At 36.8% G+C, this 25,379-nt stretch overlaps 3 protein-coding genes across 3 annotated transcripts in view; all 3 read left to right on the top strand.

Annotated features, from left to right (window-relative positions):
• Window positions 1-283: 283 nt before the first annotated feature.
• LOC132556115 (chondroitin sulfate synthase 2-like) lies at window positions 284-10,553 on the top strand. The gene is made up of 6 exons (XM_060220501.1): window positions 284-1,232; window positions 2,067-2,195; window positions 2,583-2,722; window positions 4,649-4,767; window positions 5,262-5,375; window positions 5,723-10,553. The coding sequence occupies exons 1-6, from the start codon at window positions 507-509 to the stop codon at window positions 6,805-6,807; spliced, it is 2,313 nt and encodes a 770-aa protein (XP_060076484.1). The 5' UTR covers window positions 284-506; the 3' UTR covers window positions 6,808-10,553.
• Window positions 10,554-18,694: 8,141 nt separating this feature from the next.
• Window positions 18,695-19,900, top strand: LOC132556120 (uncharacterized). The gene has a single exon (XM_060220505.1). It carries the CDS (start codon window positions 18,695-18,697, stop codon window positions 19,898-19,900), a length of 1,206 nt encoding a protein of 401 aa, XP_060076488.1.
• Window positions 19,901-24,625: 4,725 nt separating this feature from the next.
• The window catches only part of LOC132556122 (rho GTPase-activating protein 12-like), a 38,840-nt gene continuing 38,086 nt past the window's right edge, over window positions 24,626-25,379 (top strand). Inside the window, exon 1 of the mRNA XM_060220507.1 lies at window positions 24,626-25,246. Within this exon, the coding sequence (XP_060076490.1) occupies window positions 24,626-25,246 (621 nt within the window). The remainder of the gene's footprint in view (window positions 25,247-25,379) is intronic.

The raw sequence follows: 25,379 nt of genomic DNA on the forward strand, positions 1-25,379 counted from the left end.
CTTGAAAACGTTTACATGCACTCTAAAATTGACAAAAGGAACGAAATGCAATTTTTTCTCTAAATTGTTCGATTTGGCCAACTTTTCCACATATCTATTAAAAAATCTATTCGAAGTCTAGCAGAATAATAATGACATTACTGAAATATATAGAGATAATGTTATTATATTATTTTAATATGCGTTTTGCTTAATTATACCAATTCGCAATATTTAATTACCACCATTTCAGTGACGTTTTCCTCAAGGCAGTGACATTTGATAACTCTGTGATGTGGACGATTCGGTGACTGCTGCTGGAACGTCCATTGTTTCAGGAAAACGTCAAGATGGGAATGAAATGAACCGAATTGTGGTTTTTTGATTGAATTTGTCATACGATGAATATCCCTGAATAGAAATAATAACCCTAGTAGCGAGTTAAACGTACTTAGCCTAAGGGTACACCAAGTTAAGTTTTCCAGAAACCAGTTGTTTTTTTTAAAGTTAAAGCAGGATTCACCAACATGACAACAAGTATATTCAAACTTTCCGCGTTGCGTTCTTTTTTACCAGTGCTGGTTGGCATGTGTATGGGTATAGCTCTAAACATGATGGTTGCTCCATTTTTTGATGAGATGTGTGACACATCAAAGGCAACAAATCCACAGAATGTCTTTGAACTCCACCAGAGAAATAACAATGTGCGTATCAAGAAGGAAACCATCGACAGTCCCAAAAAATCTGAAGCGCCATTTAAACTTGACCCAACAGTACAGCAAACATTGAATATGCCTGGCATTGGAAATCCTAAAAAGTTTTTTCGACCTCGATTTGCCTCAACAGAGCTCGGTATAAAAGAAAAGCTGTTTGTAGCTGTGTTGACATCTCCGAACACAATCAACTCATTTGGTTTAGCAGTGAATAAAACATTGTCCCATTATGTAACAAAAACAATATTTTTCACAGCAGCGAAAACTGGAAATTCTCCCCCAGGTATGCCTGTGGTTGGCTTCATGCAACAGCATGGGACATTTTTACCCATCCATGTCCTGAAGTATATCAGGGACCATTATGCCACCAGCTTTGATTACTACATGTTTATTACAGACAGAACTTATGTAAGAGCAGAAAAAATTTTTGAGCTAGTTAGTCACATCAGCATTAGCCAAGACATTTATTTAGGACCAGCAGAAGTTGATGATAATGGCCAGAAACACTGCTCCATTGAAGGTGGCCTGATTATTTCTCAGGTATAGTCTTTAAAGTGTTACAGCAATATGAATTTCAAATCGGTTATAACTTAGTGCTGTTGAATGCTTAACAAATTTGAAGTTTTTCAATACTGACGATCAGAATGGTATTTGTTAAAAAAAAATAACATTCACACTAATTTTTTCTTAAAAGCACACAGTTACCTATGTAAATTTAAAGCTGGGTTCCAGCAGACTTTCAGCATAACCAAAACCTGGAAAAATGATTAATTAAAATTCTCTTTTTCAAATGTATTTAATGCATTTTGCACAAACTCACTATAAACAGCTGCCATTGAATCAATAAATCCACAGTTTAACAAGCTTTCATACTTAGGCATACTATCAATCATTTTGGTTTGATGATCATGAACCTGCCACATCCACATGTACAAGTATCTTAGTTATTTTCAGGATGACAGCCCTAGTTAAGTCTCTGATCTGTTTTAATTGCTCTTAGATGTAAATAAATGAGAAAATCTTTGTGCCAGATTATTTATCTAAATGTCTCTGCCCTCTGTCCTGGGTGTAATAGGTTTATGCTCGACCATGTGAGTCAAAGGGAAGATCTCTTTAGCCATGCAGCATATTGTGCTGAGTATCTACCAGAGTTACATATTGAAGTTGATCATTTTAGTATCAGATAATATTTTATGAGGAGCCCATCTTAACTAAATGTTCTGAAACATCCATATTTGCAGTTACAATGCAGTAAAAGTTGACTTCTTATATATATTGTGGATATTGTAACACAATCAACGAAGGAAGACATTTTTTACTTGTAACCTGTTTTGGCCTTGAAATTTATATATATATCTGATTGTTCATTTTCAGTCTGTCATTGAGAAAGTGTTTACACAGTTGGACTGGTGTATGATGAACAACCATGTGTCCAGTGCTAGTATCACACTGGGTCGATGCATCCACCACACCACCGCTCTGCAATGTACAGATCATGGAGGGGTAATAATTTTAGGCTGTTTTTAAAAGTTTACCATATTCATTTGCCAAAAAGCATTCTGTTTAGTGTTCCCACCCATATCTATTTTTTTTTTGTTGGAATTACTAATGAGTGCTATTTTGTCATCTCATTTATCAGATTATGAGCCAAAATTGCTATGTTGACCTTGACTTCAGAATTTTGTATGAGAATCGCTCCAACTTACTTTTCCTCTAAATCTAGGTAGATCACCAATGATATGGTAAGTCTGCATATGTCTTGTTGAAATATAACTAATTCTAAGTTAAAAGAACATGAGAAATATCAACATATTGACTCCATAGCTATATAACTCATAAGATAGATGTAGTTGTAAGTAATTGGAGACTTTCACTTTTTGTTGTCTATAGGACAAACTTTACAAGTACTACCGAGTGGTGGACTTTGACTTTGACGATGACATACCTATTTTGAGAAGCGATGCTCGATTCAACACATCCCTATCTGTTTATCCGATGCCAGATGACATCTCTCATTACAAGATTCACAGGTAATATAACAACAAAGCCACCACCATATCTATAGATTTGAGGGGACCTTTATTACAGTGAGCGTAAGTACATGAACATATGGACATTTATCCAACAGATACTGTAAATCACTATATTTCATATGGGATTTATTTATGCTAAAACATTAGGAAATTCAATTGCCAATTCAAATCCCTCATGATTATTTGGACAGAAACACATCTTTATGATATCCACGCCAATTTGGTTAACAATATCTGAGTCCATGATCTAATAGCTCATCATTCACGAGCTTAAAATCATTTCTAAATCACCATTTGCAAAATCATGTATTTGCAAATATGTCAGAAGAGGAAAATATTCACAAAACCTTACTTAAAGACGACCTCAAAAATAAGACCACCCCATGAATAAAACCACTTTTTTCAGTCACCCAAATTCCTCTCTGTTTTACTATTACGGTCACTTCTCAAGTAAGAACAGTTAAAGCTGGTCATGTATCAAATGTGACCTCACTAATCAGTGACTGTCAAATCACAAAGTTACCTGTTATGTATCCGTCATTTGTCTAGCCAATTAGCTATATTTAGGAGTCAAACTTGCAGCTACTAAGATATATTTACTGTGTGTTTAATGCTATCAAATCTACATACAAACCCAATCACTGAAAATACAAACAAAAGTGGCCATAAGTGAAGTCTGTCTACGTTGTCATTCTTAATAGAAAGACCACTTGTATGCAGTCCACAAAATCGTTGGAGGTTTCACTGTCATTATCTTACAAGTAAGAGAGTGACGGAGCATCAACACCAGGAATTCCATAATGATGGGTATTTATTAGCTTACATCATAAGCTCCATCACACTCCTATGTGTATTTACCTTCCTTTGGTGTAGTTCTACTAGAGTACTCTGGTTTCCATCTTGGATTTCTCCACCAGCACATAGACCTGCGACTACACACAGGACGTTGGGTCACTTTGCCTAATAATTGTACTGTTGTACCAATGCCTTTGTTTTTGTCATTATCCTAGAAGCAATTAGTCATGAGGATTTCCAACATTTTAAGACCTTAAGTACTGTAATAAAAACAGGTATAGGAAAACTTTATTTTGCTTGTCAAAGGATTAAATTTATGGGATTTTCCAAGTTAGGAAAAATAAATCTCAATAAATTTCCAGCATTATTTTTATCACTATAACTTGTATTTATCTGTAATGATATGAATGCTTATATTTATGTATGGCTTGTTAGGTCACCTGAGACAAAGTCTCATGATGACCTATTGCAATCACCTTAGTTCGGCATCGTCGGTCATGCATCTGTTCAATTTAACATTTTCAACTTTTTCTCATAGAACCGATTTTAATGAAATTTTACAGAAACTTTCCCTGACCCAAGATGAAAAAAAATTGGGAATTATACAGGCCCCACCCCACAGGGGCCTGAGAGGTGGAACCAAAAGGGTCAGACTGACTTAAATTTCAAAAATCTATCTCAACACCCAGATATGGTATAATCAAATACTTATCATGGATGGAAGCATCTTAAGGTGCTTTACCAAAATTGTGAACTTCATGGCCCCAGGGTCTCATTTCCTAATTAGATTTAATTAAAAAGGGTCTCACATTTCTTCCTGGGGAGGAGGTTAACATTGCTGTAATTTTCATTGAAAAATTGAATTTTTGAGCATAATGTTCATTATTTCCCACAGGAAATAACTTAATGAAAATTATTAGTTTATGTAATGTCACAATTTCTTTTTCATGATGCTTGAAAGCTGTTCAATCTTTTAACTTTATATTCAATATTGCTTATCTGAGGTTACCGTCAAGACCTCTGGGTCTCTTGTATTTATCTAATGATATGGATGCTAGTTAATTATGAAACAAGTACAGATGTACTAGATTTTGACATGGATACTCAAGTTTGTTGTTTATCATTTAGATATTTTTGCCAACTGGAGTTGAACCTGACTAAACAAGAGATAATAAAGGCCAAAGAAAGTATGGTTTACTTGAGTGAATTTGGACCTGGAGGACGAGATTCCCTCACCTGGCCTCTTGGTTAGTTCTGCTTTGGTTTATTTTGAGTAATAACATGTTATATGTTTTTGTTTGTTTAGGAATTTCATTTAAATACTGTAATGTAATAATTCAAATAATTTTAAGCTTTATGTGTTCTTTTAAGTGTTAATGGATAACTCTCTTACTCTAGATAAAATACTGACTCTAGTTTTAAGCACGAATAGTTAAAATGGGTCATTATCTCACCTAGAAATTACTGAAATCTTCTTTGAATTCCAACATTGTTTGAACAAAAACAAAATTTGGAAGGCAAATTAATCTAACTTCATATATTTCAGATCATGTACAATGTAAACAGGAGACCAAGCCCTACTATTCAATGATATTGATGATGTAAATTATGTTGGACAAATCTGTGTAAAAATTCATGTTTTGTGATTTAACAAAACCATTTATTTTAGGTTGATAAAAGTAATTATATTCTAATTATGTAAGAAATGGAGTGAAGTATAATTTAATGATTGTTTTCACAGGAATTGCTGAAGCTATTCAACCAAAGAGTCGTTTTGATATTTTACGATGGTCCTACTTCACAGACAAAGAAATATACTTTGATGACGACTTCACCAATGTCAAGAAATTGATAGGTAGGTACCTATTTTTTGTTTTAAGGGAAAAAGACAATCTTCACAGGAATATCAATGTTACTCTTTTATGTATTTTTTTTGAAAAAGTGTAAGGACATGTTTCTTACCAAAATATCAAGATCATTTTTGTGCCCTCGAGATTGTGGATCATCAGTAATAATTACACTACCAAGAAAAAAATATAGCCTACTGTGTTTTAATATTCTCAGAAATACAGGAAAAATTGCAAGGTGGTACTACAACCTGAATTTACAGCCAGCTAGCAGACGTGAAATTATTTGGTTCAGTTCTGTCGGCAGCTGAACAGTAACACACGGACAATAAATTTCTTTGTTCTGATCTTTCAGGAGCAGACAAGGAGGATGTGACAGAGATAATACAGACAGCCTTTGCCAAGTTGAATAAAGACAATGGACACAAGTACAGATCATTCCAGCTTGTTAATGGCTACAGACGGTTTGAACCTGCTCGTGGCCTCGAATACACAGTAGACTTAGAAGTACAAACAAACAACAGAAGAGAGAAGGAAATAAAACGTGTACATCTACTGCGACCACTGAACAAGGTAGAACTTGTGCCCATGCCTTATGTCACAGAAAACACCAAAGTCAATCTCATTGTGCCGGTTTTCCTTGAGGATCAAAATGACTTTGCAGTTTTCATGGACAGTTTCTCAAAAGCAGTCCTGGACAATAACGACAATACTTTGCTGTATATTTTGCTTGTTTATAGATCTGTTGATGTGAAAAATGGGCATGACATATTTGCTGTTGCCAAGACAACAATAAATTATTATGTAAAGAAACAAAGTGATCAGGAAGTGAGAATCAGATGGTCAGCTATGAATTCAAACTCAACATTTATCTCAGATTTTGAAATAATAGATAGGGTTGTCCGAGACTTTCCTTCAACAGCTTTACTTGCCATTGGTGGAGTAGGCATGGAGCTAGAACAGGACTACTTAAATCGTGTACGCATGAACACAATACATGGTTGGCAGGTATTTTTCCCAATTTCCTATTGGCAGTATAAACAAAACCTAGCCTATGAACAAGAGCCTTATCCTAACACTGTGGAATTTGGTCAGAAATATGGCCACTTTGATGTCAATTCCTATGAGCATAGTTCATTTTATGTGTCTGACTATTTGGCAGGAAGGAAGCTGCTTTCTCCCATAGAAATCAAACAAGGCCAGCTTTTAGATATGTTTTTGAAAAATCCTAGAATCCATGTTTTCAGAGCAACAGATCCAGCTCTGAGGAATAGATGGAAAGGCATCAACTGCCCTTCCCATCTCAATGGTAATAGATATTTCAAGTGTCTGCAAAGGAAATCTGAGGGACTAGCTAGTCGTGCCCAACTTGCCAAGTTGATATTTGAACAACAAGAAAAGGAGGCTGATGTCACTGGAGCACTGCTTCCTAAAAATTGAAATGTTTTGTCAATTTTCCACAACATTTTATGAGTTTGTGTTTTTCCTCCTTTGAGATTAAACCAACTTTTATATAAGATGTCAGCAGAGACTGAGCTGATGAGTAATTGGAATAACTTTAAGATATATGCTACATGTAATTTGCTTTATTGTGCTTCACAACAGAATTACTTGCAACAAAACTTGTCAAACAGTATAAACGTAGATATTTCAGCATTAATTTGATTTTTTAATTTCTTTTTCTTGGCTGAAAGTATTCCGCTATTATCATTATGCTAATTGCAGCTTTTGCTGTTTGTTTATTTATCATTGCACAAATATGTTATGTAGTGTTAAAGTGTAAAAAATTTGATTGTGCCAAATTACGTATATTTACAGCATAATGGATATTAATTTGGAGAGGCATGTCAGCTTTAACATTTTGCTGACTCTGCATTTCACGAAGATCCTGAAATTTGAAAGATTGGAAGTTATAATATAGCAGGACACCAATAGGATTATTTTCATGTACAGTGTCACTTACAATGTACTATGTGGTTTGATGTCAAGTGGCCAGTGGGATATTTTTTATAAGCACACACAGAGGATATTTTTTACATTGATCTGCTGACTTTTTTTATGCAATTTATGTTATTGTTATTTTTATAAAATGATGTGCATGTATATGTTATATATATTACTTTGATGCCAAGCATAATTTTCTCAACACTTTATATAAAGAAGACAGGAATGTTGCAGATAATTTAAAGCTGAAAATGACATTTGGTATATTTCTACATTCTGCATCACTGTAGGAATACAAGGTATTTCCAGCTTAAACATTCCTGTTTGTTTAATTAAGTTTTAGTCATCAATATCTACATCACCAGCTTTTTATTTTAGACACTGTTGAAAATTACCTACTATATTAAATACATATAAAAGAACCAGATCGTGAGTAGAAATCACTACAGTAATAGAAGCATTGATCTAACAACACAGGGTATATAATGTCTGGGTAATAGATTAGCCTGGGAGTATGTATACAGGGACTCTTTTCATCATCGTGGAATAATGATACACTCCATATCAATGTCCTTTTAGATCCAGAAATTTTTCATTTGTTAAAATAAAATTTGATTGTTGTAAAAGAAAATAACAAAAAATTAACCCATGAAAATGACCAGCTGTATGTTATAATGTATTCTGCCCTTGTCATTATGTGGTAAGGTCTTGTGGTAGCTGGTGTCTGCCGGATTTGACATCATGCAAAACTGGGGTCCAGTGTTTTATGCAAGGACACAATCACAATGATACAGGGTGGTCAGTGGTGATGGCTCCTGGCTTAACTTCACCTGAGATTGAGAAAGTTTATATGTTGATACAAGGACACCATTACAATGATACAGGATGGTCAGAACGTACCTGAAAGATTGGGGACACTGGTATTAATGTACAGTGTATTTGGAGTGTCAAGGTTAAAACCTAGATCTGATTACCATATTTCCTGTATTTTTAAAAAAATTTTCTCCTGAAATCATTTTGAAATCCATCACATGACAAAAATTTAGAATAAAATTATTTTCATATCTTTTACACATGAAAGCATACATACACATTTTTATAGCATGGATCATGAATACATGCATATATAAGTGAGTGAAATATTGTACCAATGAAGTAAGATTGACCTTGACTGCTTAACACCACCTTTATTGTTTTTAGAAAATTGATAAGTGTCTTTATTGTACTGTATTTTATTTTAACATCATTCTAGGCAATTGAAAGGATTTTATTACATTGATGCCAGATATGTGCCTGTATGCTTTGTTGTATGGGTGCCTTTACTTATCCTAATTCAATATCTTGGCTAAATTGTGGCTTAACTGTTTTGAAATTCAGCATATTTATGATTTTTTTCTGATTTTCTGATAATCACCAGCAATTTTTTCTCTAGTCCCTACTATTGTACTCTTCTGTTTACTATTTACAGATGTTTTTAAGAATTTGATGTGAAAGGTAGGGGTAAAAAAAGATGGCTTTGAGAGGGGATGAAAATTGTTATTTTGAACATTTTAAGAAAAAAAATCCTCTTCTCTCTAGTAGATGCATGTGTAAATACAAGTGTCCAAAGGTTTAATGATACTTTAAACGGAAACTATTTTATGATTGGTATATTATCATAATTTTAAAGGTTGACACTCGACTTACATTTGCTAGTCTGGACATTCAATTGTGATTCACGAGTCTATGGATATCCATTGGTGAAACACAAGTCTGTGGATATCCATTGGTGGTTTACTAGTCTGTAGATATCCATTGGTGAAACACAAGTCTGTAGATATCCATTGGTGAAACACAAGTCTGTGGATATCCATTGGTGGTTTACTAGTCTGTAGATATCCATTGGTGAAACACAAGTCTGTAGATATCCATTGGTGAAACACAAGTCTGTGGATATCCATTGGTGGTTTACTGGTCTGTAGATATCCATTGGTGAAACACAAGTCTGTAGATATCCATTGGTGGTTTACTGGTCTGTAGATATCCATTGGTGAAACACAAGTCTGTAGATATCCATTGGTGAAACACAAGTCTGTGGATATCCATTGGTGGTTTACTGGTCTGTAGATATCCATTGGTGAAACACAAGTCTGTAGATATCCATTGGTGGTTTACTGGTCTGTAGATATCCATTGGTGAAACACAAGTCTGTGGATATCCATTGGTGGTTTACTGGTCTGTAGATATCCATTGGTGAAACACAAGTCTGTAGATATCCATTGGTGGTTTACTAGTCTGTTGATATCCATTTGTGATGTTGATATCCAGTGGTGGTTCACTACTCTGTTGGTATCCAGTGGTAATTCACTACTCTGTTGGTGATTCACATCTAACATTTCTGACATGTATATCTATTCACATTTATGTTAATGTTATCCTTTAAAAAAATGTCCTTTTCTAAAATCATTTTTTTCAAAGTTGAATTTTCTGCTCTCAATATGAATTTGATTAGTAATCTTTTGGAATATTTTGGGACAAAGCTGAGGTTTACTGTTCGCCGTTTGATTAGATGAAGCTTAAAACTCACCTATCACTAAGCTGAAAAAAACTGACCAATTGCTTAACTGAAGAAATCAACCATGTGCTAGAACTTTATCTTTCCTTAACAAATTACATTGGAACTTAACCAGAATCAAAGCAGGTCAATTTTATATCAATACTTTAATTTGATTCTTTTTCTGTTTATCAAAGAGTTCTTAGGTATGCAGAGAAGACTGGTATATTTAGAGGCATTGGATTTAAAAGGTCAAAGTGTACAACACCTAGTTTCTGGTCTTCTAAATCCAACATGGATGAAGAATTTCTTGTTTATGATTTTGTCATCACAAATACCAGTATAATTTTTAGAGTACGTATGTAGTTTATAGAGTAAGATTTCATGTCAAAGATTTCATTATATACTAAAACAGATCTGATATTATGTTTTACAATGGTCAGCATTCATCAATATTAGACTGTAGAATTTTGACAGAGATAAAATAATTTTGTTCACATCTTTATTATTTAAATGTTGTGAAAAATCTTCAGAAGTTTGATATTTGTTCTTATTTGGTTTCTGAATAATGAGTCTTATATTGATTAGAAGTATAGATCGTCAGAAACACACTGATTAATTTATAGTTTCTATGTATGACATTAGTAAATTGAGAAAATTTCTTTTGAAGATGGGACATATTCAATAAAGCTTTTTATGGTTCACATCACTATAGTGTTTTTTCTGATTACAGAAACGAGTCTGAATGACTGAAGTATACATTTGGCATTCACAACAGGTTGTAGTAAAAAAGTGTTTGTTCTCAAATCTTTTAAACAATAGTTTGTACAATATTATCAACTATATTACACATTCATGTGTTTTATATGAGTTGGGAAAACAAGTGCAGAGCTTATGAAATGAAAGATTAGAGTATGATCTTTCGATAACTACACAATTACCTTCATCAGACAAATGACCAGTGAAGGGTACAAGCACTGAAGGAGGTCGTGTACAAGATAGTAAGGAATCAACCATCTTCGGCTGTACATTAAGGTAGAAAAAATTGTGTACACAAGATGGTAACAATTTACTGTATTTGATTCAGCTCAATTTGTTTAACACTTGAAATTTGGTCAAAATATTTTCGTTATAACAGAACTATATGAATTTCAATGATTACATTGACCAGTTATCTGTACTACTGAGACCTACAACCTCCACATGATAGAGTTTCCTAAAAGGATACTTAAGATCAAGTTTTCAACATAAAACTGTCCATATTAAAGACGTAAAAAGAATTTTTAGAATTCACTCAATTTTCCTTAATGTGTCCCAACCCTTGGGCACCAAGGACAAAGACCCACAATCAATACAAAATGATTTCCCCTAAACCATTGGATGCTTCTGAACAAATATACTTTCATCCCGAACAGAAGACATTATTTAGGCTCAACCTTCTGCCCTAATGGGTTAAGACCCTCAAAATTGAGTTTCCTTCACCAAAAGAAGCTTCAGACCAAACCTGGACAAAATCCTGCAATTCCTTCAGAAAAATGATTTTTAAATTAATTCTTCTGTATATCCCAGTAAACCCCAACCCTACCTCCTGGAGGTTCAAACCAACCATTTATAAACCATTTGATCCCCTTTGCCCAAGATTGCTTCAGACCAAATTTGGACAAAGTCTGATTATTCCCCACACAAGGAGAAGGATTTCATAGTGATACCCCCTCATTTCATCTATTGTGCCCCACTACTCAATCTCCTGGGGGATCAGTCCCACCATCTACAAATACAAAATTGAGACCTCCCACCCAGACCAAATTTGTGATTATAATGATGTGGATTGTGAGGCAACATTCCTAGATAAAAAGAGAAAAAAAGCCCAAAACAAAAAAAAAAACAAAAAAATGAAGAACACTAAACAGTTCTTTACTATAGACACATACCAGGACATTTACATTTTCACCTAGTTTAGGATGTAAATAAATGTAAATGCTGTTTTGAAAGGAATACAAGAAATACATTTTAGGCATAATCTACACCATAAATGAAACTCATTCCCATTCAGACCCAAGTTGTAGTTCCGGTATCAGAATGATTTACTAATACTCTCTAAGTACAACTAGTCTCAACCTTGAGTGACTTTCATAGAGCTATTCAATGTTTCAGGGTTCAGACAGTGCACACTGACAGTTATGGGAATATTTATCAACATTTTACCTTCACTACTATGGGTACCACAAAGAAGAGAGACAATACATATTTTGAAGAATGTTTTAATTGTGTTAAAACAGTTAATTACTGATGTTATGGTGCTCAATGATCTCTTAACAGAACAAATTTATTCCCATTCTATGGTGGAGAATTCTTGATAAAATTTGTTCATCTGACGAAACATCACAATTTTGAAATAACTAACTTGCATGGTTCTTGAATTATACTTGACTTTGAAGATTTTTGCCATTTTGATTAATTTGTTGGTTTCCGAAAGTTTCTTTCAACCTTTAAACAAATTCAAATGTATCAGAATTCTATATTTATTTGTTTGTATCCTCTTTTTCATACTGTTTAGACTCCTGCTACAAAACAACTCCAAACCTCTATGTTCTTCAACAGTTTGATCAGTTTAATCAATGTATATACTCATAAAATTGGACATCAAGCACTGGACAGACTCTTCTACATTAGCTGCTTATCTCGATCTTTTCCTAAAACGAAACCAATGTGGACAGCTCTCCACCAAACTGTGTGATAGGCATGAAAATTTCAATTTCCCTATTGTGAATTTTCCATTTATGGATAGCAACATTCCCGCAACCCCATCCTATAATGATCACGTCGCAGCTTACCCTGGTATTCATTATTCATGGGCCTAATCCCCTTATCACAATTTTCGTGCATGATTTCATTTTCAATGATATAGTATCAGAAGGGGAAATTAATAATTTGTACTAAAAACCTGAAAAAAAACAAAGCTGGTGGAATTGATAGAATTTTAAATGAGCACATTAAAACATGAATCACATTTTATTACCTATATATGTAAAACTGTTTAATATTAGACACTGGAAAAGTTCAAGAAGCCTGGGCAGTTGGTGTAATTAAACCAATTAATAAAAAAAAAGAAGACAAATGTGATCTGCATAACTATACAGCTATTACACTTGTTTCATGTTTTGGAAAACTTTTTATGGCAATAATAAATGAAAAGCTGAATAAATCTGCAGAGAAACCAATCGTATATCAAACATGCAGGCCAGATATACCTATACTACATTCCTTAATTTCTCTCTCACAAAGTAAAAAATGACATTGTTCCTTTGTCAATTTCAAGAAAGCTTTTGATACTGTTTGGTGCATTGGACTTTGAAAGAAATTGATTGCACGTAATATCAGTGGAATAGTATTCAGAGTAATTTATTAAATACCAAATCTTTTGTCAAAAGTGGAAGTGAGTTGTCAGATTTTTTCATTTGCAATGTCGCTAAAACAGGGTGCAAATTTATCGTCATTTGTATTTTCTTTATTTTTAAATGATATCGAAAGTTTCTTTATTGAAAATACCACCAATTTTCTACAAAAAATAGAGACAGCATGTGTTCCCTATGTAGGACTGTATATATTACTTAGTTATTGTAGTTTTACAGTACAGGAATGTATATTTCATCTTCATCAGACTCGTGCTTAGTTTTACATGTTGGTCTGTCACTTGATATCATCATGTAGTTTACACCATCTCTGTAGATTTCCTGGTGTTTCTATAGCTTATCCCGACAGTATTTTGAAGGTGTTGGTGTAAGGGGCATTAATTACATGTTTGGGTAGGTTGTTCCACACTTTCCATATTCTATAGAAGAAATTTTTTTTCAATGGTATGTACTAGCACTCTGTGGGTAGATTTTATTAGGTCGCCTGAGTGTGCATTGTGCGTTGTAAACTTTTCACATATTCAACTTCTTCTCAGGAACCACTGAATGGATTTTGACTAAACTTGGCACAAAGCATCCCCATGGGAAGCCTCTTCAAGTTTGCAAAGAAAAAGGGCATGGCACCAATAGGGGCCCCTATAGGGGGGAAAAGGGGGTAAAATTAGGTAAATCTTTAAAAAATCTTCTTCTCATGAACCAACAGTCAGATTAAGTTCCTATTTGATATTAAGGGTCCTTATGGCATGGTCTACAAAGTTTGCGAATGAAAAAAAAATCGGTTCAAAAAAGGCCCCACTAGGGGGTGCTCAAAAGGGTCGAAATTCAACTTTGACTGATTTCAACCAAATTTGGTAGAAAGCATCCCTTAGTGAAGGACATATGAAATTATGTTGAAAAAAGTGATTATGTCCCCTTTGGGGTCCATAAGGGGTGTAAAAGAGGCCATATGTAAAAACCTTCTTTAAATGACTTCTTCTCAAGAACCATTGGATGGATTTTTACCAAACTTGGCACAAAGCATCCTCATAGGAATCAAGTTTGCGAAGAAAAAAGGTGTGGCCCCAATAGGGGCCCCAGGAGGGGGTAAAAGGGGAAACTTGATACGAATGTTCTACACAAGGTCCTGGCAAGTGTTTTAACTTTTTGGGGCAATTCAAAATCCAAGATGGCCATCCTGGCCTCTGTTTGGCTAAGACATTATGGACTTCCTCTCAAGAACCATTGGGTGGTCATGTTCAAACTTGGTACAGATGTTTTACACATGGTCCTGCACAAGTGTTGTTATATTTTTGCAATATTTTAAAATCCCCAGATTATTGACATATATTCCTCAGGTGACTGTTAAGGCCCCTTGGGCCTCTTGTTTGAATTTGTCCTTGAGCTGTTCGTTTCGGTAACTCTGTTCCATGGTGTGAGAATGTTGCTTGTGTTTTTATCATATATACCACTCATTATCTTGTAGGTTTCAATAGTTTCTCCTCTAATCCTGCTAAATGTTAGGGTGTGCAAGTCCAGTTTTTTAAGTCTCTCTTCATAAGTTAGGTTTTTCAGCCCATGGGAGCTGTTTTGTCACCCTTCTCTGCACCACCTCAGTTCTCTCAATATCCTTAATTTTGGCTGGTGACCACACTGAGCTGGCAAAATCTTATCTTTAGAAGAGTTTTGTATAGAAGCATAAAGGATTTCCTATCCATGAAGTTGAAAATTCACCTGAGAATAGTGAACATGAAATTAATTTTGTTCAACTTCTCACTTACCTGATCCTCAAATGAAAGAGTCATTGTGATACCCATGTCCTTTTCATTGTCTGTTTTTGAGAGCACTGTATTGTTGAGCAAGGATACTGTTTCTCTAGATGGTTTGCTTACATGCATGTATTTACCTTTCTGAAGGTGTGTCTCAAGCAGCCACTTACCACTCCATTTTGCCAAATTGTCAAGGTATTGTTGCAGTGTGTTACAATCCTCTTCCGTGGCAATTGTCTCAAATATTTTTGTGTCATCCGTGAATAGGAATTAACTAATTTTACCATATATGGAAGATCATACACAAAGATCACAAATAGTATGGGAGCCTTGTGGAATTCCCAACAAAACATTTGTCCTTTCTAAGTGTTTCCCATCAACAGTTACCTGTTGTTCTTTTGCTTTTAGGAAACCGTTTATCCATTCCAGTATCTGGTTGGAAAACTTGTAAATCTTTTGTTTATTTAATAGTCTGTTGTGGGGTACTGTATCAAATGCTTTCTTGCATTTGTAAAGATATAGATCTTCCTGGTATAAAAACAAATTGTTGTGGAGTGAACATCATTGGTCTCCATGTATGATGTTTTATGATCTCTCACCAGCTTGTCCATTGACTAGCATACAACTGATGTCAGACTCACAGGTCTGTAATTTCCTGTCTCGCTCTTGTCGCCCTTTTTGTGGACAGTACTGATCTGCGCTCTTCTCCAGTCATCTGGTAGTTACCCTGCACGTAAGGATTGGACCAAGACATCCGTACGCGGTGTTGTTATAGATGTTGCTATCTCTTTCAGTACTGTTGGATGAAGGCCATCAATATCTGGGGTCTTGTTTATTTTCATTTTTTGCAGCACCTTAATCACTTGTTCTTCCTTTATTTTTAATTCAGTCGTCTCCAATTTTGCTACCTTTTGTTCCAGTTCTGGTACACAACCTTCACTTTCTAGAGGATTATGTATTTACTTGTTAGTCTATTACTTATGTCTTACCAACAGATAGTTGATTTTATTTACAATGTTACTTTTTGTATGTTTCAGACCTCCATCATTTTGGATAATAAAGTTATCTGAAAATAGTATCGGCCTACTTATCTATGATGGAGGATTCAATCCACTGAGAGACCACTAACAACACATAACAGCAACAACTACACAAACAAGATGCCTTCAGTGAAGTGTCCAATCCCAGGCTGTGACTTTGAAACAGATGACTTAGATGCTGCAATCGTTGCTGCACTTTTGACTACCCATGCGCTAGTGCACACAGCAGCCTCGACTTCTGCAAGCTGTAATAAAGTGGAAAAAGTCAAACAGCCCACCATTACATCCGCTGGCACGAGTGAAGATTGGTCATACTTCCTCTCACGATGGAAAGACTACGTAGAAGCCACTAAAATAAAGGAAAAGGAACTTGTCATACAGCTTCTTGAGTGTTGCGATGAGAATCTACAGAGAGACCTCACAAGATCAGCTGGTGGCTCGCTGACAGATAAGTCTCAAGAAGATGTATTAACAGCCATCAGGATCCTAGCTGTGCATGAAGAGAATACCATGGTAGCTCGGGTAGCACTGAACAACATGACACAAGACCGTGAAGAAACTGTGCGCTCATTTGGGGCTCGACTACGCGGACAAGCAGGTGTGTGCAAGTTTTTATACCATGCCCCAGCTGCGACAACGAAGTCAACTATACTGACGCAATCTTATGTGATGTGCTTATTCGTGGACTCAACGACTCTGAGATTCAACTTGATCTCCTTGGGGAAAGAAATCAAAACATGACACTTGAACAAACATTTCAATTCGTTGAAGCCAAAGAATCGGGTAAACGTTCTGCATCTAAACTACTTGTTTCTCAAGGAGCAGAAGCAGCTAGCAGTTCATATCGCCGCAATAAGAGTGCCACTCGTATAGTGACTAAGAAAACGGAAAAACAAGAGACGCTGTGCACCTATTGTGGAAATAAAGGTCATGGTGCCAAAGCAACGCCACAAACTCGCAAAAAAGAGTGCCCTGCATATGGTCATACATGCAACAATTGCAAGCGAATGAACCACTTGTGTATACAGAGGAAACAAAATGTGACAAACACTAAGGTGCCGCCGCAACCAGTCATGACAATAACTATGGTAGAAATGTTGTTCAACTTGATCATCATCTTTACAATCAGCTATCAGACACTTGGATTCGCCAGTCGTCACAGGCTCAGCCTTTTATGCATGTGACTGATCGTGTTGACCCTAAAGACTATGACCACTTCGGCATTGACCCAAAGATCATACCAAAACCAAAGACAGCTACCATCACCGCCATGGCTGACACAGGTTGCCAAAGCTGCCTAGCCGGCATTAAGGTGCTACATCGGCTTGGCATCTCAGAGAGACATTTAATCCCAGTGACTATGAAGATGCATGCTGCTAACAACGTCAGCATAAGAATCCTTGGGGCAGTCATCCTCCGCATATCTGGCAAAGGAACGAGAGGTGAAACTTATGAAACTCCCCAAATTGTGTACGTTACCAATAACTCTGACAAAGTGTTTCTTAGTAGAGAAGCGTGTGCATCACTTGGCATGATAACACCGAACTTTCCAACTATTGGTGAAGCACGTAACATCAACAACGAAATTATAGAGACCATCAGCGAATCTGTGTCCTCCCCAAGTACACAAGATGATTATGCACACCACGGTTCACAATCGACATCTTCTGTGGATTCTACAACCACATTACGTATAGACAGTGACGACTGCAAGTGTCCTAAACGTGAAACACCACTGCCTGCACCATCGGTTCTGCCGTTCCCAGCAACTGAAGCGAACCGGGAGAAACTGCAACAGTACTTACTAGACTGGTACAAATCCAGCACCTTCAATACATGTCAGCACCAACCACTTCCGCACATGTCAGGCCCACCGATGCGGCTCATGGTGGACCCTGACGCCACACCTGTTGCTCATCATACATCAGTCCCAGTACCATTACACTGGCAGGATGAAGTGAAGGCAGGCTTAGATCAAGATGTTCGACTCGGTGTTATTGAGCCTGTTCCGGTCGGGGAACCAGTTACATGGTGTCATCGTATGGTCGTCTGTGCAAAGAAGAATGGCAAACCGCGACGGACAGTAGACTTTCAGGCACTAAATGTTCATGCAGTGAGGGAAACTCACCACACACAATCCCCATTTCATCAAGCTCGCTCTGTTCCACGTCACACAAAGAAGACTGTCTTCGATGCCTGGAATGGGTACCATAGTGTGCCTATTCGTGAAGAGGACAAGCACTTGACCACCTTCATCACACCATGGGGCAGATACAGATATAAGACAGCGCCTCAAGGATACATAGCCTCCGGAGATGGATATACACGCCGCTTTGACAAAATTGTATCTGACATTCCTGACAAAACAAAGTGTATAGATGATGCTCTTCTTTGGTCGGACAGTATCCAGCAAAGTCTTTTCAATCGTGCAATTGGCTAGAAACCTGTGGAAAAAATGGTATCATTCTGAATCCAGACAAATTTGTGTTTGCAAAAGATACTGTTCAGTTTGCTGGCTTTGAAATTACTCGTGACAGTGTGCGACCATGCAGCCGTTATCTTGAAGCAATTCTGGACTTCCCTTCACCTAAGAACATAACTGATATGAGATTTTGGTTCGGCCTTGTAAATCAAGTGTCATATGCATTCAGCATGACTGACAAGATGCAAGCATTCAGACAACTGCTCAAACCTGGAACTCCATTTTGCTGGGATGACACTCTAGAGCGTCTTTTTCAAGAATCAAAAGCAGTTATTATCAGTGAAATAGAACACAGCGTCCAGATATTTGACAAGAATAAACCAACTTGTCTTGCCACAGATTGGTCAAAGAATGGCATCGGATATTGGCTTTTCCAAAAACATTGCAATTGCTCCAAAACTGTGCCATTCTGTTGCCGAGACGGATGGAAAATAACTCTTGTTGGGAGCAGGTTCACTAGCGCCACCGAATCCAGATATGCCCCCGTAGAAGGTGAAGCACTTGCGGTTGCTGATGCTTTAGAAAAAGCGAGATACTTTGTTCTCGGATGTGACAAGCTAATCATCGCTGTGGATCACAAGCCCTTAATCAAACTTTTTGGTGACAGATCACTAGAAGATATTCCTAATTCAAGACTTCGTAACCTAAAAGAGAAAACTCTACGTTACAAATTCACAATGTTACACATGCCCGGCGCCAAACATCGAGCTGCTGATACCGTTTCTCGTCACCCAGTTGGGAAATCTGATAGCATGGTTTTAATCGATGATATTGCTTCTGTTCATATCTGCAACAAGAATGAGGCGCAACATACCATCCAAACACATAATCACAAAATCGCAGATGATACAGTGGAAATCCCATTGAAAAGTAGCGAAGCTATCTTCTACTCGACAGCATTGTCATCAGTCACCTCACTTCAGTGTATAACCTGGGATAGAATAAGGACTGCCACAACAAGAGACGAGTACATGTTCCAGCTCGTACAGATGATTGAAAGTGGCATCCCAGAAACACGAAACGATCTTTCAGTTCCCCTGAGGGAATATCATCAGTTCCGTAACAACCTCTCCACTATCGATGGAGTCATCATATATAAGGACAGAATAGTGATACCACCTTCATTGAGAACAGACGTGCTGACAGCGCTACACTCAGCCCAGCAAGGCACTTCATCCATGATGTCAAGAGCAGAAACATCTTTTGGCCCAGCATATGCAACGACATCACCAAGCTTAGAAACTCATGCAACCATTGCAACAGAAATGCCCTATCCCAACCCAGCACCCCGCCAACTCCACCTGTCTACCCCTTATATCCATTTCAGTGTGTTTGTGCTGACTTTTTCCACTACAAAGGCGGTAATTACCTGGTGATTGTAGACAGATACTCAAATTGGCCAATTGTTGAAAGGGCACAAGATGGCGCATCTGGCCTTGTTGATTGCTTACGACGCACATTCGTCACATTTGGAATACCAGATGAACTGTCTTCTGATGGCGGCCCGGAATTTACAGCTTCAACAACCAGAGATTTCCTAAAAACATGGGGCGTGCACCACAGGCTTTCTTCTGTAGCCTTTCCTCATAGCAATTGTAGAGCAGAAGTTGGCGTGAAGACTGTGAAGCGCATAATCACAAACAACACTGGTCCAAATGGTGAATTGGACAGACTCCTTCCAGCGTGCAGTGCTGCAATACCGTAACACTCCAGACAGGGATACGAAATTATCGCCAGCATTGCATGTTTTTGGGCGGGCCATTCGAGACTTCATCCCAATCTTACCTGGCCGCTATAAGCCACACGAGACATGGAGTGATACGCCTACCCTGAGAGAAGAGGCTTTACGTATCAGACACATGAAGACCGCCGAACGCTTAGCTGAACATACGAAGCGTCTGCTGCCACTAAAAGTTGGAGACCTCGTCAGGATTCAAAACCAAACTGGGCCATATCCGAGAAAATGGGATAAAACCGGAACTGTTATAGAGGTTCACCAATATGACCAATACGTCGTACGTATCGACGGGTCGGGCAGAATCACGCTTCGCAATCGAAAGTTTCTGCGCAAGTATACACCTGTGTATTCTCCCCCTGAAAAGCAATCCATAGAGCAGGACTTGAAACATTACTTCAAAAGGGACATTCCAAACTTTACACCACCGACGAGCGGAACTCCAGTGGTCCCGGCAAATCCTTTGAAGCCCAGTCTGGACATCAATCCAAAAGGGATCAGTAAGCGTGCACCAGCTTCACAAGATCTGAGTAACAGTCCACCTCCTGTGCAGGATAGGACGTCTCATACAGTCCAATCTAAGCCGCAAACACCCTTGGCATTGGACGGATCCCCACAAATGGTTAATTCGTCTCCCTCTCCAGCATCGCCCAGGCTACCCCCGTCACCACATCCTCCAACTACCTCACCTGCAACACCAGTCACACCCAGGAGGATCGTGACAAACAGACCAGAGCAACTATCCGTTGACCTTACCCCAAGACGTCCTAATCGACAACGACAAGAGCCAAAATGGCTTAGTGATTATGAGCATTAAATGGGGCAGAATAATCCCCGAACTGGAGGGTAGTCTGCCCAATGACAGTTCTACTTTTCTACTTTTTTAATTAATGTACAAATAATACCTTATCATTTTAATATCACTTTCTTTGTATGTTACATTTACTGTTAATTGATACATAATTTGATCTCACAATGTAATAACAGTGTTAAGGCATATCACATTTTTAGTGACAATGAACAGTAATAGACTTATTCCATCCATATTTCCCACAAGGACAAAAACATTAAATCAGTCATTTAAAATACTTATAAATGACTCGGGGAGGGATAGAGGATTATGTATTTACTTGTTAGTCTATTACTTATGTCTTACCAACAGATAGTTGATTTTATTTACAATGTTACTTTTTGTATGTATCAGACCTCCATCATTTTGGATAATAAAGTTATCTGAAAATAGTATCTACTTTCTTCTACAAAGACACTCTGGAAAAAGATGGCCAGAATGTTTGCTTTCTCTTTATCATCATTGATCTTTTCTTGACCTTTGTCATTTTGGTTCTTGTAGAGATCTCCAATTCCTGTTTTTAGTTTGGATTTTGATTTCATTTGTCTCCAAATAGCTTCCGGATTAACTTGGCTGAAAGATCATTTTCAAGTATTTCCCTCATTTTTCATGTTTCTCTCTCCACTTGATTTCTTATACGCCTGTAATCCTTTCGTATTTTGGGGTCTCTCGTTTGCATTGTATTTTTCAATCCCAGTGTGTTTCTGTCCACGTGATATACACCAACTAAATATCTGCTATTGATCACATTCTTAGTAGTAATATATTGGTCTTCTATCTTCTTTATGATTACATGAAAAACTTCTATTATTTTTTTGACTGAATTTGTTATGATTTTCTACTCCCATCCCGTATTTCTGAATTCATTACTTCAGTGTTTGTTTTATTGTATAATTTCACAGTTTTTCTTTGTTAACTCTGGTGTTACAGGTCACTGTTGTTGTATGAAACTGTTTATTATTTTGTATGCTGATGACACTGTGTTGATGGCTTAATCGAAAACCGGTCTACAAAATGTTCTTAACTGCTTTATAAATTATTGTGAAAGATGGAAACTGATCATTAACGTAAAAATAAACCAAAATCATTATTTTTGGAATGGCGGTTAGTAGTTTAGACAAAGGCTTGGTTGAGCAGTTAGACGAGTCAGTTATAAAGAATGGCGGTTAGTAGTTTAGACAAAGGCTTGGTTGGGCAGTTAGACGAGTCAGTTATAAAGTGTTTTTATATGGATTCTTGTAAAGTTAAGGGATCCAGTATAAACTGGGGAGGTCCGTATCCTTATCATTAACAGGCAATCTAAATGATTGTAATACCGAAGCATGGTTAGCTAGTATTTTGTCTTTTGAAAGATTGTATAATGTATTTGTGGGTTTTTTTTTTATTGTTATCAAGCAAGCCTAGTTCTTTTTGTATACAGGAATTGTAATATTGTTTTCAGACAAGGATCAAGTTATTGGATGCCTTATCTGCAGGCACAATTACATACCATGTAAACCTTGAAGTGTAAAATTAGCATCAGGATCGAGAAAAGCTGACCTGTGTTTTGTTTTCATTTTCGATTCAAGCTACAAATTATTTTACGAACGATTGACCGAATAGACTTCATCCACTCAGAAAATGAATCCAACGCAGCGTGTTCTTGTTTCGCCCATTCTCTGGCGTAGTTTTCAACAGAATCCAATAATTCATATTCCAATTAACGGACTGGGTTTCATGATATTTAGGACCATTCATGAACAGCTCTCGTAGATAAACATTTTGAATATTGCTTAAATCACCGGTTACTATGTGCCCAGTTGGACCATAGTTAAAAGTAAAGGTAGAATAAGAGTAAGCTGACAGAGGACTAGTTCTAAGGTCATCTACATCCAGTTGCTGCAGCATTTGTGGTTTGTAGTTGAAAAGTTTGGAGGCATAGTGCTTGGAGTAACAGTAGGAATTTACAGGGATGTTTCTACTCTGAAAGTATGTTGGAATATTAGATTGAACATATTTAAGGTGTGAAATATTGCTGATGTTTTATAACATCAACTCCCTTATTTACAAACTTAACTTTCATAAATTGGTGAGTTGTTGGGGGATCGCGGCCATCTGTACAGACAGGTTTAAAGAGCCTGATTTGTGCCACATCATCAATAATTTTATGAAGTCTCCAAACTAGTTTCCACGAGTCACCAGAAACAGTATTAGACGAGTCACTTGAAGCTTTCGTCGCACGGAGAGAGGAATTGAATATAACGTAGTTCGTACATGATGGACACCTAATGGTTTCTGTAAAGGTTCATTAGATTTTAAAACATGACAGCATATCTGCTATATTTATTATAATGCCTATTGAAAATTAAGAACATGGATTGATGTTCCTAAAACCAAGCCAATGGATTATAAAATAATTGACTGCTATTCATAAATGTAAGTCATCAATCTTGCTACAGTAATAATGAATTGTTGTGTTCAAATATATTTTCAAATTCTAGATCTTCTCAAGGTTTTATTTGTTTTAACCGAATCCACGGGTGTCTTTATCATACGCCCCTGACCAAATCAGTTGATGGATTCGTACATTGTATATTGACTGTAGCAATGTGTGAAATCGTATAGGAGTGAGACGACCACAAATAAGCCCATGGAATAGGTGGCTATAGACTTGTAAATTCGCATTATGCTAGTTTCATGTTATGTTAATATCAGTAAAATTATTGTAGACATATGCATGTTTTCTATGACAGTAAATTATTTTCAACACATAAATGTATATTGGGAGAAGGTGTAGATTAGGTTAATAACGTATGCCTCATTTAGTCTTAGTTTGACCATAAGTAATTTTAAATCAATAAATCACTTTTTTGAGCAATTTCAAGTTGATAATTTACTGTATAGCAATAACATACTTATAAGTATTATTAAACACAAAAACATACGTCCGATACAGTGTCACGTAGTCGCAAAATGTACTGATCGCCCTTACCAGCTAGCTCTCAGTCTTGTAATGCAGACGATGTTTAACGGAAACGTGCGAAAGCTACCGAACGTCAATCACCAATCAGGCAATGTTTTACAACCGGTGTTTGGCAAGGGTAAACAGAACTCTTCGGTGGGCGATGCCACTTGTGCTTGTTTCCGGAATGCGGATGAAAGTTTCCTGAGCGACTAAACAGTTAATTGGCGGCAGTTTCATCAACAATTCTGTGTGTATAAACTGGGGCGCCTTCACAATGAAGTCGCTTCGAGTAGTAAGGGGTAAAATTAAGTGTTCTGTACATAACAATGACAACAGGTTTTAAGTCCTCTCTGACCATGGTTATAGAGGAAAGCTTCCGTAAACTTTGAAAACTTCCTTTTACTGATCTTTGTCAACAAAGTTAAGAACATGATTTCATCAGCAGTTAAATGTAGCTGTTTAGTCCCTGTTGTCAACTTCAGATTGACTTTAACAACATTGTAGACTAAAGAATACCGTTTGTTAATTTGTAGCTCAAGCTCTTTTCCAAGTTACTGATTAAGTAAATAAAAATGGGGGATCATTCCGACCATGATGGGTCGGATGAGGAAGATTACATTGGTTTCGGGTTTGCCACAAGGAAACTTGAGGCGCTGTATGACTATACATATTTAGATGACAGTGGCAATAGAGTGAATATGAAAAGAGGAGAGGAATATCATTTGTTGGAGAAGTCAGGGGATTGGTGGGAAGTGTTTAGAGCTGGAGACTCCACAGATCTTTCATTTTATGTTCCAGCAAATTATGTTAAACCTATAGTTGATAGTGAAAGTAAGGTTACAGACAAACATACAAGTGATTCAGATGTTAAAGGAGATCCAGGAAGTGAAACCAGTTCACTTGGTCATGACGCTCATACATCTCCATCTTTTAAAAATGGCATGAGTAAGGCAGTCAGTGTCGAAAGAAAACAAAATCCAGATAAAGAGATGGATATCTATGCAAATACTAATGTTAGTACTTTTATGACAAACAACAATGTGGATGTTTCATCTAAAAATGGAAGTATAACGGTGCGGCCTGGCATGTATCGAAGGAGTTTATCCAATGATGATGGAGGTGATTATATGAACTTAGATTTATTACGTGAACAAGCAGGTCTACCTTCAGTGTCCAAACCACCTCTTACGGAAGTAAGTATTCATTAATGTGTGTCATGGGTTCTAGAGTGATAGTAAATTTTCATGATGCTATGACCAATAGGTATGGTCCAAATTAAATATAGACAGAGTTTAGTCTCATGATGTACATATATACTTAGTATGG

The sequence above is a fragment of the Ylistrum balloti genome, unplaced genomic scaffold, assembly GCF_031769215.1.
Source record: "Ylistrum balloti isolate Yb309-2 unplaced genomic scaffold, AGI_CSIRO_Ybal_v1 Utg370548, whole genome shotgun sequence".
Taxonomy (NCBI): Eukaryota; Metazoa; Mollusca; class Bivalvia; order Pectinida; family Pectinidae; genus Ylistrum; species Ylistrum balloti.

Excerpts from the sequence above, each read along its gene's own strand:
- LOC132556120 (XM_060220505.1), top strand. The coding sequence starts at position 18,695 with ATGACTGACAAGATGCAAGCATTCAGACAACTGCTCAAACCTGGAACT.
- LOC132556115 (XM_060220501.1), top strand. The coding sequence starts at position 507 with ATGACAACAAGTATATTCAAACTTTCCGCGTTGCGTTCTTTTTTACCA. Across the intron at positions 1,233-2,066 it reads GTGGCCTGATTATTTCTCAG|TCTGTCATTGAGAAAGTGTT; the intron begins GTATAGTCTTTA and ends GTTCATTTTCAG. Across the intron at positions 2,196-2,582 it reads AATGTACAGATCATGGAGGG|GACAAACTTTACAAGTACTA; the intron begins GTAATAATTTTA and ends TGTTGTCTATAG.